The 21,524-nt window shown below is 35.4% G+C and overlaps 2 protein-coding genes across 9 annotated transcripts in view; one reads left to right on the plus strand and one right to left on the minus strand.

Annotated features, from left to right (window-relative positions):
* Window positions 1-21,524, plus strand: part of FANCM (FA complementation group M) — a 70,226-nt gene that overhangs the window by 46,874 nt on the left and 1,828 nt on the right. For 3 of the 4 annotated variants that reach the window (XM_042943064.1, XM_042943066.1, XM_042943067.1), the window contains 9 exons: window positions 2,743-2,834; window positions 2,949-3,017; window positions 4,644-4,772; window positions 5,721-5,877; window positions 9,029-9,135; window positions 9,895-10,458; window positions 14,622-14,997; window positions 16,886-17,177; window positions 17,753-18,010. In XM_042943064.1, coding sequence (XP_042798998.1) covers window positions 2,743-2,834; window positions 2,949-3,017; window positions 4,644-4,772; window positions 5,721-5,877; window positions 9,029-9,135; window positions 9,895-10,458; window positions 14,622-14,997; window positions 16,886-17,177; window positions 17,753-17,891 — 1,925 coding nt within the window. In that variant the 3' untranslated portion in view covers window positions 17,892-18,010. Of the gene's footprint in view, window positions 1-2,742; window positions 2,835-2,948; window positions 3,018-4,643; window positions 4,773-5,720; window positions 5,878-9,028; window positions 9,136-9,894; window positions 10,459-14,621; window positions 14,998-16,885; window positions 17,178-17,752; window positions 18,011-21,524 lie in introns of those variants that run through there. The other variant, XM_042943065.1, reaches the window with a different exon arrangement.
* The window catches only part of MIS18BP1 (MIS18 binding protein 1), a 58,577-nt gene continuing 57,471 nt past the window's right edge, over window positions 20,419-21,524 (minus strand). For all 5 annotated transcript variants that reach the window (XM_042943074.1, XM_042943072.1, XM_042943069.1 and 2 more), the window contains one exon: window positions 20,419-21,350. In XM_042943074.1, coding sequence (XP_042799008.1) covers window positions 21,247-21,350 — 104 coding nt within the window. In that variant the 3' untranslated portion in view covers window positions 20,419-21,246. The remainder of the gene's footprint in view (window positions 21,351-21,524) is intronic.

A 21,524-nucleotide genomic window follows, 5' to 3' on the forward strand; every position in this document is an offset into this window, starting at 1 on the left:
ATCCACATTATTGCAAATGAAAGATTTCATTCTTTTTGATCACTGAATAATATTCCATTGTGTATATATGTATATATTATATATATACATACATACATGTACACACACCACATCATTATCCATTCATCAGTCAATGGACATTTGGGCTCTTGCCAGACTTTGGCTATTGTCCATTGTGCTGCTGTAAACATTGGGGTGCATGTGCCCCTTCAAATCAACACTGCTGTATCCTTTGGATAAATACCTAGTAATGTAATTGCTGAGTCTTAGGGTAGTTTTAGTTTTAATTTTTTGAGGAACCTCCATACTATTTTCCAGAGTGACTGCACCAGTTTGCATTCCCACCAGCAATGCAAAAGGGTTCTTCTTTCTCCTCATCCTCGCCAACATCTGTTGCTGTCTGAGTTGTTAATTTTAGCCATTCTGACAAGCGTGAGGTGGTATCTCCTTATGGTTTTGATTTGTATTTCCATGATAATGAGTGATGTTGAGCATCTTTTCGTGTGTCTGTTAGCCATCTGGATGTCTTCTTTGGAAAAGTGTCTATTCATGTCTTTTGCCCATTTCTTCACTGGATTATTTGTCTTTTGGGTGTTGAGTTTGGTAAGTTCTTAATAGATTTTGGATACTAACCCTTTATTTGATATGTCATTTGCAAATATATTCTCCCATTCTGTCAGTTGCCTTTTAGTTTTGCTGATTGTTTCCTTCTCTTTGCAGAAGATTTTTATCTTGATGAAGTCCCAGTAGTTCATTTTTGCTTTTATTTCCCTTGCCTCCAGAGACATGTCAAGTAAGAAGTTGCTGTGGCCGAGGTCAAAGAGGTTTTTGCCTGCTTTCTCTAGGATTTTGATGGCTTCCTGTCTTATGTTTAGGTCTTTCATCCATTTTTAGTTTATTTTTGTGTATGGTGTAAGAAAGTGCTCCAGGTTCATTCTGCTGCATATCACTGTCCAGTTTTCCCAACAGCTATTTGCTGAAGAAACTTTTTCCCTTGAATATTCTTTCCTACTGTGACAAAGATTAGATGGCCATACGTTTGTGAGTCCATTTCTGGGTTCTCTATTCTGTTCCATTGATCTGAGTGTCTGTTTTTGTGCCAGTACCATACTGGCTTGATGATTACAGTTTTGTAATACAGCTTGAAATCCAGAATTGTGATGGTTCCAGCTTTGATTTTCTTTTTCAGGATTGCTTTGGGCATTTGGGGTCTTTCCTGGTTCCATACAAATTTCGGGATTGTTTGTTCTAGCTCTGTATAGAATGCTGGTGTTCTTTAGACAGGTGATTGCATTGAATGTGTAGATTGCTTTGGGTAGTATTGACATTTTAACAATATTTGTTATTCCAATCTATGGACATGGATTGTTTTTCCATTTTTTTTTTATGTCTTCTTGAATTTCTTTCATAAGTTTTCTAATAGTTTTCAGTATAGATTTTTCACCTCTTTGGTTAGGTTTATTCCTAGGTATTATATGTTTATTGGTGCATCTGTAAATGGGATTGGTTCCTTGATTTCTCTCTCTGCTGCTTTATTATTAGTGTTTAGAAATGCACCCAATTTCTGTACATTGATTTTATATCCTGTGACTTTGCTGAACTCATGGATCAGTTCTAGTAGTTTTTTGGTATAGTCTTTGGGGTTTTCCAGTATCATGTCATCTGTGAAGAGTGAAAGTTTGACTTCCTCCTTGCCGGTTTGGATGCCTTTTATTTCTTTGTGTTGTCTGATTGCTGAGGCTAGGACTTCCAACACTGTGTTGAATAACAGAGGTGAGAGTGGACACCCTTGTCATGTTCCTTATCTTAGGGGGAAAGCTCTCAGCTTTTCTCCATTGAGGATGATATTAGCTGTGGGTTTTTCTTTGGTATATGGCCTTTATGATCTTGAGGTATGTTCCTTCTATTCTGGCTTTCTTGAGGGTTTTTATCAAGAAACGATGCTGTATTTTGTCAAATGTTTTTTCTGCATCTATTGAGATGTAAATCTTTTATTATGTTATTCTCATTGGCATCAAGGACATGATTTATGAATGTTTCATTTAAGATGAAAACTTATTTAAGGTCTGGAAATATGTTTAATTTTTAAAAATTAACTCTTTTGCATAGTTTTGGATATACTCTAACATTTATATTTTTACCAAGTTTATGTTACCTTTGAGCTTCCAGTATTTGCTTTTAACACTTTAATATTAAGTCTCTTAATGGGTGAGATCATTTTTCCTATCTTTATGTCAGATTTTCATTAAAACTTTTTCTAGCATTATATTTAACTACCAACTATGGGCAATATAAACGTATTTATACAAATGTTATTTTAGTTAAATATGTGGTTATTAGCAAAAGTTATCCTCTTAATTTCCTCACTGGCTCTGTTTTATTTTTCTGTCTCCTGCTGATTTTTTTGGCCAAACTTCTGAAAAACTCTTTTTAAATAATGCATCCATCAGGGGCACCTGGCTGGCTTAGTCAATTAAGTGTCTGACTCTTGATTTCAGCTTAGGTCATGATCTCATAGTTCATGAGATCAAACCCCACATCGGGGTCTTTGCTGCATTGCATGGAACCTACTTGGGATTCTCTCTCCCTCTCTCTCTGTCCCTCCCCTGCTTGCATGCTGTCTCTCAAAATAAACATTAAAAAAAAAACAAAAAACTAACATTAAATAATGTACCCAATCAATAAAATAGTTGTGGATGAACTTAAATCTATTGACCAGATTCATTTTTTAATAAATTTTAGATGAACAATTAACAAGCAGTGAAAGTGAAGATGATGAGATTTTCCGAAGAAAAAGTAAAAAAACAAAAGGAAATGTTTTAGAATCCCCACAGGTGAGTCAGTAATGACAACAATGTGATTATATAAAGGCTTTTTCCTCCCTATCTGCCCCGCCCCCACTTAAGTCTTTTTTTAAAACTTTTTATCTATTTATCTACTTTATCCAGGATGAGAAAAATGGGGAAGTTGCTTCCCCACTTCATGCTGTGAAAAAGCGCAGAGTTCCTCTAAACAGAGTAAGTAGATAATAGATAATGCATAGTAGTTCAAATTATTTTAGAGTAAATATTACAAGAAAAATATTTGTGTAGGTGAATGTAGGTGTATTTGATCTAATAGGTATATGGTTAACACAAGAATAGTAATTCCTATGTGATTGGAATTTCTGTTTCAAATTTATACTTCTTTAAAAACTATTCTTACTTTAGTCAGTACACTTCAGTTCACTAAATATCTGCTATCTACTGTGTAAGATGCTCAGGGTACTACTATAAGTATGATATCCTGGAATTGTCTAAAGTCACCTACAGTCTTAACAGGAGAGACAGATAAGTAAACAGATAATTTCAATATAATTCTTTAATAAGTGATAAAAAATTATAAGCCTTTAGCTTAGTCCTTAGGAGTTCTGGAATGTTTCTTGAAGATATAAATACCTTAGAGCATATATGGTAGTAAGCCAATGGAAAGGCTTGCCAAGAAAGCTAGCAGCTTAATGAATGATGCAAAGCAGGAAAATAGCATCTCTTTATTACTGGATTGTAAAGACAAAGAGTGCCAGGAAGTAAATTTGCAGAAAAATTTGGGTCAGTTTTGGAAGGCCTTATTCTTTCATTTGCTTACTGAATGGGTTTGAAAGAAGGAAAGAAAGGAGTTCAAGATGAGTCCCTGGTTTTTGGCTAGGGCTGTTTGGAATATGTTTCACAAATTTAGAGAAGGCAAAAAGATGATAAATTCAGTGTTGAGCATGTTTGAGTTTGAGGATTTTGTGGAATAGTGATGTGACAGTGTCTGGCAGGCATTGTCTGGCAGGACTGAATCTGCAGTTTAGGTAGAGGGCAAGTCTGAAGGCTAATGATGTTCATTTGTTATCAGTTTATAGCTATTTGATAACTAAAAGTTGAGATTAGGTAATATTGTGTATTTTAATTCTCTAATGCAATTTAGGAGAAACTGCAAAATTATTAAAAATGTTATCAGCTCATGTTTATTTTGTATATACTCCTATAACACTTCACTAGAAAAATTGCTTTAGCTTGCTACCTTAACTGGAATGTCTGACTGCCTCATCATAAATGAATTAAAATATTGACAATGCTGGTGATCAATCCATTTTAAAGTAAAGTTTTTCCTGTTACTTGAAATTATTTTGGTAAACTTTTGATTGTTTTGATTGGTTTTATGTTGTTCTGAAGAGATATAGTGATAGGCCTCATTGTCAAAATTTGTCATGGTTTTAGTCATTTCTTGGTTGGAAAGGGCTGTACGTTGATGACTGATTCTGAGAGTTATATTTATAGTCTTCATTAATTTTTGTACAGCCCTTTAGGATCTTCTAGAGGAGATAAATGAAAACTATAAGTATTCATCATATGCATTTGATGTATACTAAATTGAATGAAGACTATAGTAGTACCTAATTTAGTGTTTTAGTACTTAGCATCACTTAACTTTTAAATTCTTAAGTATTATGTATTTTTAACATGGCTTTGAGTTGTGAGAGTATTTTATTTTTCTAACAAAAAATGTTAGGTCAACTATTTAAAAAGAAAAAGAAAATAAAAGCAAAAACCTGTGAGAAATACATTAAAATACAATTCAATTATATTTTCTTATGCAAGATATTTTTTGAATTATTACAGTTAGAATTTTCATCTAGTGATGAGAGTGACAATTTTCACAAACAACATCCACAGTTAGAAGACTTCAGGGGTCATAACAGGAATGCAAACAGAGGCATCAAAGTCCAAAAGAAACAGAGTCACCTTAAGGTAAACTTTTTTCATTTTCATATATATATATGTATTTAAATATATATATACACACCCATATATCATATGTATTAATAATAAAAATTAGGTTTTACATTAGTAGATTTCTTGTTAAAATTTCTTTATAGGAAAAAATCCAAAAATTAAAAATATTTTCACTCTAATTTTACTTGTTTTACTGGAATTAAAATCTCAAGGTGTGATAGTTTAGTTTCTTTTTATGTTTTGAAATTATCTTTCAGTGCTTTGTTATTTTGAATGACTGAATGAAGAAACTTTAGTGAAAATTTAAGATTCAAACTGAAAAAATACAGAGACAGAAATCTGAGTTTTAGATTATTTGTTTTTACAGTCAGTACATCATTTTTCTTATGTCTATGCGATACTCAAATCCTTGGAAAAGAATCCTCAGCACCTTTTTTTTTTTCCTTTTATGTTTATGAGAGGAAGAGAAGAGAGGGCAAGGGTGAGGGCAGGGGAGGGTCAGAGAGAGGGAGACACAGAATCTGAAGCAGGTTCCAGGCTCTGAGCGGTCAGCACAGACCCTGATGCGGGACTCGAATTCACGAACCACGAGATCACGACCTGAGCCAAAGTCAGACGCTTAACCGACTGAGCCACCCAGGCACCCCTACACCTTTTCTTTTCGTAATCAACCTTTTTGTGGTGCAGTATTTTTCCTGGCAAAAATTAGCCAGAAGACTTGGGAAACTCTCTGCTTATTAAGAAACATCCAGCAAGCTGACATGCTGAGTTGTACTGTATTTTACTTACAGTAGAGTTATCAGAGGAAAATTTAAATAGGTGTGCTACTTTGGCATTTCTTCTTGAAGTTTTCTTTTTCTTTAAAGCATTGGCAAGAAATCCATTTTACAAAACTATTTCCAGTTATGTAAGAAAGTAAATTATTTTCTTAAGTGTGTTTCCTTGTTTTCTAATTTGTCACAGCTTGCAGCTAGAAAGTTTTTAGATGACGAAGCAGAACTTTCCCAAGGAGAGGCAGAGTATGTTTCATCAGATGAAAATGATCAGTCAGAAAATGAACAAGATTCCTCATTACTTGACTTCTTAAATGATGCAACTCAACTCTCACAGGATATAAATGGTAAATGATATAATGATGCTTCTTTTTCTTCTAGTTTTCAGTGATTTAACGTGATTATGTTTAAATATTTTAGTTTTTAAAGATCTTTGAGTTATAAAGGAAGAAAATTTGGTATGTCTGAAATATTTGGTCACTTTCAAATTCTGTAATGTTTGCTTTATTTTAGACTCGGTTGCTTATAGGCTTCTGCTAATTTGATCAGATCTTACCAGAATGACCTGGTTGGGTCAGTGTCATATGTTCATTGTACAAGTAGTTAGTGACTACTGTGTGCTGGTACTGTGTAAAGTTCTTGAAAAAGCTGTATCAGTGGACAAAAATCCTTGCCCTTATGAAGCTTCCATGTGAATGGAAAGAGATAAACAGTATACACAACAGTTTACATAAAAATGAAAAAAAGAGTAAGATGAGGATTTGGAGTGGGAGGAGCTAGCAGTATTAACCATGGACATGGTGTAACTTTAAATAAGGTAATTAGGGGTAGGCTTCATTGAGAAGATGATATTTGATCAAAGATTAGAAGGAGATGAGGACTTGAGCAATGTTGAATGTTAAAAACAGGTGAGATACAAACCTAAATTTATTAAATTTGCCAAGTAAGAGAGATCTGCTTTTGGAAAACAGTCTCTCCAAACAATGCTTGAGCAGATCTTATATATATTAATTACAGATGAGTCTGATTGGCTGTAATAGAAATAGGAAAGATTCTGGTGAGATTTTGTGTTCTAATCTTTCACAAATTTTGCCATTTATTTTGCTCCTGTACTCTCTGATATGTTGTAAGACAGCAAATTTTCCCAAGCTCTACTTGAGAGAAAAAAAGGTTTTAGGGGCACCTGGGCGGCTCAGTTGGTTAAGCATCCAGCTTTAGCTCAGGTCATGATCTTGTACTCTCAAGTTTGAGACCCGTATTGGGCTCTGCGCTGACAGCTCAGAGCCTGGAGCATGCTTCAGATTCTGTGTCTCCTTCTGTCTCTGCCCCTCCCCTGCTCACGCTCTCTCTCAAAAACTAAAAAAAAACCAAACATTAAAAATTAAAAAAAAAAAGGTTTTAGAGACTTAAGTTCTCAGTACTATGCCCTTGATACTGATATGACTTGCAGAATAAGGTTTCTTAGTATTATGCCCTTAATGTTCAGTAACAGCGACTTTTGAAGTTTTGCAGTATTAATCTGGCGGGGAATATTGATGCAAAGGCAACAAGCAATGTTCAACTCATGGTCTGACTTATTTTAGTAGTATCACTCTAGCTTCACTGTTGAGAATGGTCTTCAGGGGAGCAAAGGTGGGAGAAGAGACCAATTACAAGTTCATTGCAGTAATCTAAGGAATGATACAGTCTTTTACCAATGTGGTAGCAGTGCCAGGGTCAGAAAGATTGGATTGTGGATACTTAGAGCTGCCAGGTTTTCCTGATGGATTTGAGAGAAAAAAAGGAGTCAGTGTGTTTGGGCAACAGGAAGGACATAGTTGTTGCTGTCTTATATTAGGCAGGCTACAGGTGGAGCCCTTAGGATAGGGAGTAAGGAGATCTGAAACTCCATTTTAATTTTTTTAATTTTTCAAAAGTTATTTTTTTAATAATCTCTACACTGAGTATGGGGCTTGAACTCACGACCCCTAGATCAAGAGTTAAATGCTCTTGTGACTGAGTCAGCCAGACATCCCTGAAACTCCATTTAGACATAGTGCATTTAAAATATGTAGGATTTCAGGGATGCCTGGGTGGCTCAGTTGGTTAAGCGTTCGACTTCGGCTCAGGTCATGATCATATGGTTTGTGAGTTTGAGCCTCGCATTGGGCTCTGTGCTGACAGCTTGGAGCCTGGAGCCTGCTTCTGATTCTGTGTCTCCTCTCTCTGCCCCTTCCCTGTTCATGCTCTGTGTCTCACTCTCTCTAAAAATAAACATTAAAAAAAATTTTTTTTTAATATGTAGGATTTCAAAGTTTTTTTTTTTTTTTTCCATTTGTATGACATTTGGGAAAAGGTAAAAACAGCAGGGACAGCAAATAGATTATTGTTTGTCATATGATGCATTTGTCAAGACAGAATTGTATCCTGAAGGAGGATGCATTTTATTGTATATACATTCTACCAAAAAAAAAAAATCTAGGGGCGCCTGGGTGGCTCAGTCGGTTAAGCATCCGACTTCGGCTCAGGTCACGATCTCACTGTCCGTGAGTTCGAGCCCCGCGTCGGGCTCTGTGCTTACTGCTCAGAACCTGGAGCCTGTTTCAGATTCTGTGTCTCCCTCTCTCTCTGACCCTCCCCCGTTCATGCTCTGTCTCTCCCTGTCTCAAAAATAAATAAAACGTTAAAAAAAATTAAAAAAAAAAATCTATAAAACAAAAAAAGTCTCTGAAAGCTCCTAGATCCTGAGTACTTCTAAATAAGAAACTAGAAGTAAAGTCTCACTAAGTTTATAGGGATTTAGCATGAGTAAGGAGTGGATAGGTAATCAGGAGGATACCTAGTAGTTGATAGCTATGCTATGGAATGGAGGGAAGGGGAATATTATTCAAAGAAAAAATTATACATCTTGTTCCAAGCAGTGCGGTCATTAAATTAGTGTTAGCCTTGAAAATAACCTAAGTTGATTAATTTAATCACTCCAAAAAATGTAATGGAAAATGAGAGACAAAAATAAAATTGCTCTCTGATTATAACCCTGAAAGTACACATAAATAGAAACTCATGAGTTTCCCAGTTTTTGCTTGACAGCAAGTTATGAAACGACCTTACCTCCTAGCTGTGTCTTTTGATGTCTTTAAGCATATGTTTTCTTTTTTGCCTGGATGTCTTATGTTTTATTTAGTACTTTCTGTAAGTCAAGTACAGTCCTCAGATTTTCATACACATTTATTTTTCATGAAAAGACACTACCTTAATACTCATTTTCAGAGCTAAGGCAGAGAGCTTAAATGAATTGTCACAATCATGCAACCAGATGGTCTGATTTTGAAGGCAAAACTAACTTTATAGTTTTTAATAATTGTTTTTAAACTTGTTTCGATATACATTAAATATCTTTTGTATAAAATAATTCTGCAGGTTTGAATTATGTGAATTTGGAATAGGTCAAAGTTAAATACCCTACTGGTTTTCATTTAAATAATTCTGCTACTTGAAATTCTTACTATCTTTACACAGATTCTGAAATGAGAGCTATTTACATGAAGTCTTTGCGTAGTCCACTGATGAACAATCGGTATAAAATGGTCCGTAAGAAGCATAACAACATAAATATTTTCTCACAGGTATGAACTATAGAAATACAGTGGAGAATTTCCTGATGGTAATGTTGAGATATGTTCCTGTTAATGAAGTCTCCATTTTGTTTCTAGTACTGGACTGTCAGAGCTATTTGGGATAATTTCTGCTCTGACTCAGAAAGGTGGACTAGATGAATTCTCAGAATCCCTTTTAGTCCTAATTTGATCAAATTACCCTATCTTTAATTTGAGCTAATTAGAATATACTGTTGAATTGGTTTCCAATTAGGAGAATATTTAAAAGAAGTGAATGGAATTTAATCATGAGTTACATTTTTATTTCTTATTTTTTCTTTTATTCTTTTATTTGTCTTGAAAATTATTTTTTATAAAGATGTTATTTTCTAAAATTATAGATTATTTTTGATTTATGGACAACATTTTCACATTAGTCTTCTTTGTTAATAAATTGCCAGTATTAAGCTTGGTGTAATGTTCGTATCTCTGTACTTCCATTGTGTTTGTTATGTAGCCCTTATCACATTGTTTATAAATTGTTTATTTTTCTGGCTACCTACAAGAGACTGTACATTTCTAGAGAGTAAATCATTCTTTTTATAACCCCAGTCTCCCCATTTTTTTCCATAAAGCATATACTCAGTATTATGGTAGTTGAGCACAAGTGACTGAATTAATGAAGTAAGTGAAATAATCATAAAGATTTCATGTACTTAAAAGAATGTTAAATACATACTGATTTTATGAAAGAAATTTATAATATGCTAATTTGTATTTTTACTGTAGATTCCTGAGCAAGACGAAACCTATTTAGAAGACAGTTTTTGTGTTGATGAAGATGAGTCTTATAAAAGTCAATCAAGTGAAGAAGTGTGTGTTGATTTTAACATAATAACTGAAGATTGCCTTGCAAGTGGGAGCAAAAACTATAGAACCAGACGTGCAGTAAAGCTAAAACAAATGGAGATGAGACAAAATTGTGCACGTTCAAAAAAAAAATTATCCAGAATTATTTTACCCGGTGACTCGAGTGAGGAAGAAAACAATGTAAATGATAAAAGAGAATCCAGTCTTGTGGTTAATCCAAGCACTGTTAATAAGAGCAAACAGCAGGACCATTGTGTCAATAGAGTGCCTTTTGGGTCTTCATTGCAGTCCAAGGACCATTCTGATCCAACTGTTAATCAGTCACCAAAGCAGAGAGGACAGATACCTCTCACTTTAAAAGATGCAGTTTCTGATGTCTCAGACCTCAAACCTCGGAGCTGTAATAAAATTGAACGTACTTCACCACCATTCCCTACTGTTGATTCACAGAAAGACTGTAGAAAATTTCCAATTCATTTGAAGGTATGAATCAAATTAGAGAAAAAGCCTTATGTTTACCGAAAGGGTTTTTTTTGTCGTTTTGCCTTTTTAAGTTTATTTATTTGTTTAAAGTAATCTCTGCATCCAATGTGGGGCTTGAACTCACAACCCCAAGGTCCAGAGTCACATGCTCTTCTGACTGAGCCAGCCAGGAGACCCTGTTGTTTTGCTTTCTTTTGTGTTTTGTATTAAATAACTAGGTCAAACAAAAATTAGCAAGTGGTGAAATTCTTCAAACAAGAAAATAGCACGCTAAATTATATTGATAATTTGTATAAGGATGCGTAGGTTTTAATTTTTTTAATGTTTATTTATTTATTTTTGAGAGAAAGAGGGTGGGGGAGGGGCAGAGAGAGGGAGACAGAATCCCAAGGAGGCTTCACACTGTCAGCATAGTGCCCACTGTCAGTGTAGTGCCCTATGTGAGGCTTGAACCCACAAACCGTGAGATCATGATCTGAGCGGACATGAAGAGTCAGAGGCTTAACCAACTGAGCCACTCAGGTGCGCCTTTAGGTTTTAATTTTTTAAGTGTGATCACAGTTTTCTTAGTAAAACTCTGTAAGGAAACTTGCTAGTTTTATGAAAAGGAGATAGGAAAATAGTCTTCCTACAAGATAAAATTAACAGAAATTACATGCTCAGAACTAATTCCCCACAGATTAACTTTTCTTTTCCCCACTGAAGGCTTCAGATATGTAACTGTCTTTATTGAGGAGAAGAGTTAGGGACACTACCTGATTTCCTTCGTTTACATTTCTCTTTTTAGAATGGCTAAGTATTCCAGTTTCCTGCTTCTCCTTGTCTTATTATTGCTGAAATAATCCATCCCTAAAACCACTTTTAGTTTTTAAGAGTTTATAGTTCTAGGGGCTTATAGTTTAATAAGTTTATAGTTATAGTAGTTAAATAGGGGTTAATTAAAAGTTTAGTAACAGGAATCCCTTACCTGTATATAACTGATTCCTTTCCTTGATTGTCATCTTGGAGTGAGACCCAGACCTAACCTTCTATTTCTCTGTAGTATTCGGGTGTTTCAGGCCATTGTGCTGTAGCAACATGCTTCAGTGTTGACCCAGGGGCACTTAAATTGAAGTTTACAGTTTTAAATTGTCCCCAGGCTTTTTTGCACAAAGTTATTTCTTCAAGACATACTTAGGATAAGGTTGACTAGGTTAAGTCTTGTAATAGATTGGGGAAATAGAGGCTACTTCATTTCTCTGAGCCTCAGTATCCTCAACTGTAGTATAAAGATAGTAATCCCAAGGGTCAAGGTAGGTAATATGGTCCCAGATTCATGATGGTTCAACTTACAATTCTTTGACATTATGATGGTGTGAAAGCAATATGCATTCTGTAGAAACCATACTTCAAATATTGAATTTTGATCTTCTCCTGAGCTAGCAACTTGCGGTATGATACCCATCATGTTGGCAGCCACAGTTCCCAGTCACATGGTTACAAGGGCAAACAGCTGATACACTTAGAACTTTTATGTACCCATACAGCCATCCTGTTTTTCACTTTCAGTACAGTATTCAGGAAATTACCTGAGATATTCAACACTTTCTTATAAAATAGGCTTTATATCAGATGATTGCCCAGCTATAGGCCAGTATAAGTGTTCTGAGCACAATTAAGGCAGGCTAGGCTTTGCTAAGCTATGATGTTTGGTAGGTTACTTTAAATGCATTTTCTACTTATGATCTTTTGACTTATGATGGGTTTATTGGGAGGTAATCTTATTATAAGTTGAGAAAGATCTGTCTATGAACAGTACTTTGAAAACCACTAAGCACTAGCTACATTTCTACGTTGGCATGCTCTAGCTAAAAACTGGATTCAGGCTAGTAATACTTTGGGGACTGTGAAAAAAGACACATATATTTTTACAGAAATGTGTTTTAAATTTTCTTCTGTTACCCTATGATTCCATGTAGTATGATTCTTCTCACTTGAAATTAGGAGGGGAAGAATTTGAGGTAGTTTTGAGAAGACAGAAAATAGACTATCTTGTAGAAAACTGTTAGATATATAAAAAAAAGTTAACATCTATTTTGTCATGTATATTGCAAACAGTATTCCATGTCAGTCATTTGCCTTTTTGTTTATTTATGGTGGTTTGTGCCATAGGAAAAGGTAACTTTTTTTTTCAGTCTCAATTTTTTCTTTACGGTTCCTGAACTTCAGTGTCATGTTTAGGAAGCCATTTTCTACTTCAGAATAACTAAGTAGTTCCAGTACTTTTGTTTTGATCTTTAGTACCATTTTTTCCTTTACTACATTTATTTTTTGCTTTTTGGAATTGAATACTGAATTATTTTAAAGATTATTTTCTGAATGATTAGGATTTCTATCTTTAGCTTAGGATATAGAAAATTGGAAAGAGCGCTCTTCCATCGTAGTAACAACAAAAAAAGCCGGATAGTTTCCAGAATCATGGTTTTATCTGAAACTATTATGGAGCTGAGGGTGTAGGACAACCAATTGGTCTCATTTCTAAGGAAAGACAAGTGTCTCCAAAGAGAGACTTATTGATTTGGGACATTCCCTGGGCTCTGTATAATTTGGTAAGAGGAATTGAGCTAAACCTTTTAATAAATTGCAAAAGGCAGTGAACCAGCATGAGAGTTTAGAACCCCTGGGAATTGCAGACAAAAGGGGAGTTCATAACCTTTTGAGGGCTCTTCTCCATAGACTCATTGGGTGTTCACAGGAAAGATTGAGAATCAGAGAAAGCCTCCCTTGCTGATGCCACGGCTTGGGGGAAGTGACCAGCAATTATTGTGGAAAGGCAACAAACCCCATCTGGTTCCTTCTACCGTATTTCCCCTATAGAACAAAAAGCTTTAAGCTGCTGGGGATTACCAGCAGACCTTATAGCTATTCCTCAGGGCCTAGGTGAAGAAGACCCTTTACAGATGGAGGAAGGCAAGAATTAAAAAATGTTCTGTACCTGAGACAGGGGCATGAAAACATCTTGGGCCTAGATCATTAGCTATCTCCAGCCCTGGGAAGGGAGGGCAGGATCACTGTAAAGGTCCTGTTTTGGGAACTGACGGACACAAGTCCTGCTCAGGCTGAAGTAGAATAGAACTTACCCTCTCCTCCTGCCCTGCCACCATGCCACCCCATGCACCTAGCATTCCCTCCAACTAGGCTAGCAAGCACTTAGTAACATAAAAGCAGTCAACTGCTGAGAGGAAGACAAGAGTATGAGGAAAGAACCTCTCTAAGGTACAAGGAAACAGAGAAGATCGAAAGCTGAGAGAGAACATTTGGAAAAATCATCTGACAAACCTTGTCCCACCCTAAATCCAAATAACACTATGGGAGTTTGAAGCCTCTGGTTGTACCTAGGGTAATCATAGCAATAAACCCAAACTCATCTCAACCTTTGACTAGACCATGATCCCTGGGATCATGACCTGAGCTGAAAGCAAGAGTTGGACGCTCAACCACCTGAGCCACCCAGGCGCCCCAGATGAAGAATATCTTTAATGAGCCCATCAATAGACTTAATACAGCCACAGAAAGAACGAAGAAACTTAAAGCTAGGCCTGTAGAAATGACGCAGTATGAAACACAAAGAGTGAAAAACAGAATGGAGCATCCAAGAGCTGTAGGATTGTATCCTATAGTCTAAGATACATGTAATTGGAATTAAGAAGTGAGGAAAGGATAGAAAGTGTATTTAAACAGTCAATGGCTGAGAATTTTCCAAAGTTAATGAACACTGGCAAATGAGTATGTGAGTCTGTTTTGAGGTCTTTTTGGTATATACCTAGGAATGGAATTTCTGGGTCATACAGTAATTCTCTTTAACTTTTGAGGAATCGCCAGTTTTCCACAGCGGCTGCACTATTTTACATTCCCACCAGATATGTATGTTCCAATTTTTTTCACATTCTAACAACGTTTATTTTACTGTTTTATTTTGTTTTTAATTTTAGCCATTCTACTAGGTGTGAAGTGGTAGCTTGGTCCTTCATGTATATAGTCACTTCGGTCATACTGAAGGAAGAAAAAAAGAGTTAAAAAAAAAGGAAATAATACTATCAGTAAGAAAAAATCAACTTCAGGTGTTAGAAGTTTTTGGCACTAATATATATTTAACCTGATACCAATATTTTCCACCTTTGCAGGTTGGTAGTGCCCTGGAGGATTCTAGCACGTCAATGGCATACTGTTCCAACTCAAGACCACATTTGGCTGGCACACATGCTTCTCTTAGACTTCCACAGGAAGGCCAAAAAACTTGTATTCTTGTAGATAGTTGTGAAATCACTTCTGGTTCTGAAGTAATTTCTTCCTTAAGAGCAGTTCATGGCATTCACGTAGAGGTCTGTCCTCTAAATGGCTGTGATTACATTGTGAGTAACCGCATGGTGGTAGAAAGGAGGTCTCAGTCTGAGATGTTAAATAGTATCAATAAGAACAAACTCATTGACCAGATCCGGTACCTACAGAGCATGTTTGAAAGAATATGTGTGATTGTGGAAAAGGACAGAGAAAAAACAGGTTTGTGTTTTTAAATGTTTTTGTTTATAAGGCTATAAAGGAACTCAGCTATTATTTAGTTCACTCTTCTGTCAGGATGTGGAAAACTCTTAAAATATAAATACCTGACTCATAAATGTTACTTCATACTTATACAAAGCCATGCTTTTCATTAGTCATTGTGTTTATGTTTTTGTTTTTGTTTCATAAATAGGTTTCTTTCTGTATTTTTTTACTCATTGTGTTTAAATGAGTTTGAGAGTTGAAGGGTGAGAAACTGAAGGCAAGTGAACCAGTATGTCTTTTTTTAGGAGCCCCAGAAAGGATTAGCACCTTTCAGGCAGCAGTGGGAAAAGGGACAAGGATTCAGGGGGTTTAGGAGGTAGGATTAGTAGTAGTTGGTGAAAGGAGGCAAGAATTACTTTTTTTTTTTTTTTAGGTTTATTTATTTTGAGACAGCGTGAGAGCTCCAGTGTGTACATGCACACACGAATGGGGAAGGTGCAGAGAGGGAGAGAACCCCAAGTAGGTTCCACGCTACCAGCATGGAATCTGAAGCAGACCTCAATCCCACAAACCATGAGATCATGACCTGAGTTGAAATCAAGAGTCTGACGCTTAACTGACTGGGCCACCCAGGCATTCCAAGAATTACTCTTTTGTGTTGACCAGTTTCTTGGTCACTGGGCAGTTAGGTAGTGGTGCTCTTTATTGAAATTATGAATATTAGAGAAGAGCAGATTTGAGGCACAAGGGGTGTTCAGTTGAACACACTAAGTTCTTATTTGGTAGCTCAAATAGGTGCATAGGAGCTTCAGTTAGGGGATTTCTATGGCTCATATTTAATTATAGGTGGAGCCCTGAGGATGGTGTAAAGGTCATGGAATATGGAATCAGAAGACACTGAGTTCTGGTGTCACTACAGCTATGTGATGTTGCATTGACAAATCACTCCCTCTGAGGGATTAATAATATACTTGTCCTATTCATCTTTCGATGTTATGAGGATTATGTGAAATCATATAGGCAAATGCCACTATGGAAGAGTTCAAGAATTATACAGTCATAACAGGATATAGTAAAAGAAGATAGCATAGTTTATGTAAAACATTGGTTTGGTAATTGAGCATTGTACCTTTTTATCCCCATGCTGTCACTGGTAAACTGTGGCCTTGGATAAGTCACACTTTCAGTAACCAAGTTTTTTTCTTAGTTTTATTTTATTTGACAAGTGAGGGCTTTATATTCAGTGATCTCTTGGGTTCTCTTAGTGCTAAAATTCTATAATTTCTTCTTCACCAACATATCCTTTATAAAGGAAATAAATTTGGAATAAAGAGAAAAGTAACATTGCAAAAGTTACGGGGGGGGGGGGAAGTTATGTAAAAAGTTTTGTTTTTCCATAATGAAAAGTGCCCCTAAAATGATAGAGGGTAGAATATGGAAAGAAATGAATGGGAAAGGTAAGGAAGTAAATTAAGAGGCAAGAGTTAAAGCTGACATTAAAATGGGTATGCAGGGTTTTGAGTTATCCTTAGAATAAATACGTAAGATTTTGTATCAAGCCAATACTTGAGTTATTTATCAGTTGTAGCATTATGAGGAATTGTAGAGATAAGTAATATGGTCTTGGTCTTCATGAATGAATTATCTAGGAATATAAGCTCTCCTCTGCCTACTCATCTTACTATTTGATACCAACTGAAGACACTTATAAAGATAGTTCTTATTTTAACTCCCAGGTATTTGAGAGTCACTTTAAATCTTTACTAGTAGGGTTTCTCATTAGCATAATGTGGCACTAATTTGCTTAATGGTCGTAGATCTTGGGATTTTAATATATAGTATTAATGATTCTACTTAATGTAAGTTACTCACGTTTGCATTTTCCTAAATATGAAATATTTAGGAGACACATCCAAGATGTTTAGGAGAACAAAGAGCTACGACAACTTGCTGACTACCTTAATTGGGGCCGGAATCCGAGTTCTTTTCAGTTCCTGCCAAGAAGAAACTGCAGATTTGCTAAAGGAACTGTCTTTAGTAGAACAGAGAAAGAATGTTGGTATTCATGTTCCAATAGTGGTGAACAGAAATAAATGCGAAGCACTTCAGTTTTATCTAAGTATTCCCAATATAAGTTATGTAACTGCATTAAATATGTGTCACTGGTTTTCTTCTGTGAGAAAGATGACTAACAGGTATGTCAGTCTTAATATTTTTAAACGGTTACTGTAAAATGATTCTTAGAACTACTTCATAGAAATTTTATTTAAAAAACTAAACATGTATAGTGCGTATTAGAGTATCTCATTCAGTAAAGACTTTTTGCTTCCCAATGTTACAGTCACTGCATGAAGTTGAGGATGTTAATGGAGGGAAAAGATAGGCACCGCCTTTGGGGAGCTTAGAGTCCTCTGAGAGCTAGACAGCGCTTGTATTTGATCTTGCATTCTAACATTTCTGGGCTGTTTAGTTCTAGAAGTAGAAAAATATCACAGTATAGATTTTACTAGTTTTTGATTATTATATTGCTTGAAAAGGAAAATTTTAGAAAATGGGTTATTTTAAATTAAAGGCCCAGGTAAGATGTTGAAATTGTTATAAGTGACTTTGAATATAGGGAATAAGTATGTTTTATTTAAACCATGCTAAGGACATATTAAATAGATGTAAAATGCTTAGAAGAAATGCTTTTCTTAAAGGCTTATGTTTGGTGTTCTTTAAGCAAGTAAGAATATTGTGTTAAGTCAAAAAGTTCTAATTTATTTTTCAGCTCACCTCAAGAAATCTCCACATGTGCACAAGTAACTCATCAGAAGGCTGAGGAGATCTATAGATATCTTCACTACGTATTTGACATGCAAATGTTACCAAATGGTCTTAACCAAGGGAGACTACAATCTGATGCATAATGATACTGCTCAAGGTGCGGTTATGAAAGAACTCTCACAATACTAAATGCATTTCAATAATCATTGCTGTGGTCTGTGATAATCAGTTTAAAATATGTAAAATAATATTCCCACATCTGTTTTATGTGGTGTACATTTTTATTTACATAGATTATAAATTATTTTAAAAGAAAACCTGACGTTCAGTAATCATTTTCATTAACTAGATTATGAAACTCATTCTTTTACTGAAAAAAAAAAAAAAAAAAAGGTTTACCGAAGGAGCTATTAAGAAAGTAAAAGCGGGCGCCTGGGTGGCTCAGTCGGTTAAGCATCCAACTCTTGGTTTGGCTCAGGTCATGATCTTGCGGTTTGTGAGTTCGAGCCCCACATTGGAGCCTACTTGGGATTCTTTCTCTCTGCCCCTCCCCTGCTTGTGCTCTCTCTCTCTCAAAATAAATAAATAAACTTAGAAGTAATAGAGTTAGAGACATATTTTAGAATTTTTCCAAAGATTATAGTACTGTGGTTGCCATTTGTTAGCATTAATAGGTTGAGGTGTCTGCCACCAACTTAGTGGTCGTAATTTTTCCTATATATAAATCATAATATCTAGAATATTTTCAATGTCCTGAATCTACTTATATATTGGATAAGGGCAGTGTGTGTATATATATATATGTGTGTGTGTGTGTGTGTGTGTGTGTGTATAGGGCAGTAGCTGTATTGTGAGATAAATGCTCTAGTAATTAGTAGAGTTGGAAATTTAACTGAGTATGTTCATCTTACCAAAAGTGTCTCAATCAAGTACAGTCAGATCCTGTTATTATGAACTTCACCTTACACTTTTTTTTGTTGAAATACCATATTCAAAGAAGTGGGATATTGGCTTAGATTTGGGAAATTTAGTATAGATGAGCTGTTGAATAGGGACGTCGTTGTGCCCGTAACAGTGTATCTGTGATATTATTAATATTTTAAGACAGACATATCTCCACGTTTATATCTGCAACATCTGAGGCCCTTCTTTCTAGTCAGTCTAGTGCTAATGCAGCCTTTAACTATGGATTCCCACCCCCACCGACACCCCCATTTAGAGTTTATTCTGTTTGTCTTATTTTTTCTTGCTACACTGTAGGGTAGGTGAACCAACATCACAGCGGAGAGGTCTCCTTGCCTTAGACTTGGCAGGGGCTTCAGAGTTCATCTAAATCAAATTGCTTTTTTTCTTATCAGGTGATTGAAGTGAGGCCCACAAACAAGTGACTTACTCAAGTTTACTGGGAAATCCAGAACCAGAACCCAGGAACTAGATACAATTATTTTTCACTAAAAAGTTATTCTAATTGTAAACATAGCTTCCTTGGGGTAGTATAAATTCTTAATTTTTCTGAGACTAGCAGATTTCATAGTTTTGCTATTCAATAATTCTGTCAAAGCCAGAGAGAAAAGAAGTTCTAGAAGTTGTTGGCTGATGTGCAGCTATTGATTTATTTCTCAGGCTTAAATTTACCCTTTAGTATCTTGCTTTGCTATAATGGACTGGACTTTTTGAATATTTCTACCTACAGTGAGCATGATTTAAGCTTTGTCAGTAGAAGGAAGAAAGGGGCTTCTTTCTTGTTCCAGTATGTTGTTTTGCTGCTTCTTGTTCCTCTTACATGGGGTTAGCGGTGCATGTGGGTGGGGACATTTGGTGGTTCTCTGCCTTACCTCAGCAGATGACCACCTTGCAGCATCTCCCATGCAGACAACAGTGTGCTCAAATTCTTTGTGTCCACCCATCAGACAAAATATAAGTTAACATGGTATGAGGGACATAACCTAGAGGATTTCACTTACTTATGCTTGCTGTGTACAGAGATTTATCCATATTTAAGCTGCAATAGCCTTCATACTCTTACTGGTAGCACTGAACTTTCAGCCCTGCTGATGATTAATCTTTAAGCGCGCTTTCAAGTGTCCTTTGGAGGTTACTTCAACCCTTCCTAGCATAACTTACGTTCTGATGGGACTAACCAGGTACCTGGCAGGTGGGATACAATAAAACTGACTAGGAAGGACATTGAAGCAGTTCCAATAGGACACAGGGAATTTGGGGGAGGAGGGCCACACTCTTTGGTTTGTATTAAGTCTGTGCTGCATCAAAATTACCCCTTTGTTTCTCAGTATAACTACCTTCTAACTCCTTAAAAGGAGTTAACGTTAACATTATCCATTAACATTAATAAGCAGCATGGTATTATACCAAATACTGGCAACTTAAGTTCTACAACAGTATTTCACTCTGAAATAATCCCTCATTTGTTCCATCCATCCACAAAGACATCTAAAAGTCTTTGTGGCAGAAACAATTATGATCTCAGTCTAACTGTAATATTCTTGTAAAATCTTATGTTTCTATAAATCCTATAGTTTTATAAACTGACTAAATTCTTAAAAAAAATTATGTTTTACTAAAAGTTCTGGCATTTTTTTGAAGAAACAAGCTGAACCAATAACAAAATGCCTGTTTAATTTTAATGATCCAGCAAAATACAAATCCAAATGTTCTAAAAGCAAAATTTATTTGAACAATCTAACTGGAGAGAAAGGGTAAGTGAATATATACTGTAACCAGAGGAGAAATATTCTGTCAAATTTTAAAACAGAATGACAGAATAAGCTAAAGTTTATTTCCAAAGGAGCTGTCTGAAAGGAGGAAAATAATGTTTTATTAAGACATGGCATATTAACTTGACTCTTTATAATGGTAGATCAATTACGTGAACGTCTAATCCAGTCTTTTTAATACTAAGGCCAAATGTAAACTATGAATGTCTGCAGATGTAAATAAGGCTTAATGTGACAAAATTTATTCTCTGATTCTACCTAATAAAAGTACTAAATTTACATAGGTTTCATAGCTGTGCCAAAGATAAGTTTTAAGGAAAAAATCAAGTGGTAACAAATGCTAATACAGTTGTCATGAATTTGTAGCCAGCAATACAGTCTACTTTTTATTTCCCCTCCCCTACCCCTTAAGGGTAGCAACATTTTCTTGGGAGCTTTTTAAAAAAATCTGTTTAGGACATGATTTTCTTAAACAGATGCTTAAGAGAGACTTATCTAGAATATTTTAATGTTCAAAAAACAGAAATATACAAGTATGTATACAAGCAAAACAATTTTCCTTATATTTTAGTAACCTATATCAATGAACAGCATTCTACAGAAGGATGTTTTACTCTGAATACAAACACCTAAAACCTTTGAGAAGGAATCCACAATTTCATATGAAGGCACATTATAAGGAAAATAATATGTATTCCAAAAAAAGATATAAATACACTGTCTGCTTCTTGACAAAAATCCTGGAAATATTTTCTCATTTATACTATGCAGAATCAGAGTTTGAAAAATAATAATCTTTCTCTTCTTCATCTAAAGACTCCATAGCATTGGTGAAAAGTTTTCCAATACCAGAGTGTTCTCCTAATTCTGTAAAGAGAAATTTAATAAAAAAGATTAATATACTTCTAAAAGTAATTTCAATGAAATTGAAAATAATGAGAAACTGAATAGGTCTGCCCACTTGCAAGCAGCTAATTTTAGTACCATGTGAATAAAGAGACTATCTTACAATAGAATTGAGCTACCAAAGAAAGATACAAA

The sequence above is a fragment of the Panthera leo genome, chromosome B3, assembly GCF_018350215.1.
Source record: "Panthera leo isolate Ple1 chromosome B3, P.leo_Ple1_pat1.1, whole genome shotgun sequence".
NCBI classification, from domain to species: Eukaryota; Metazoa; Chordata; class Mammalia; order Carnivora; family Felidae; genus Panthera; species Panthera leo.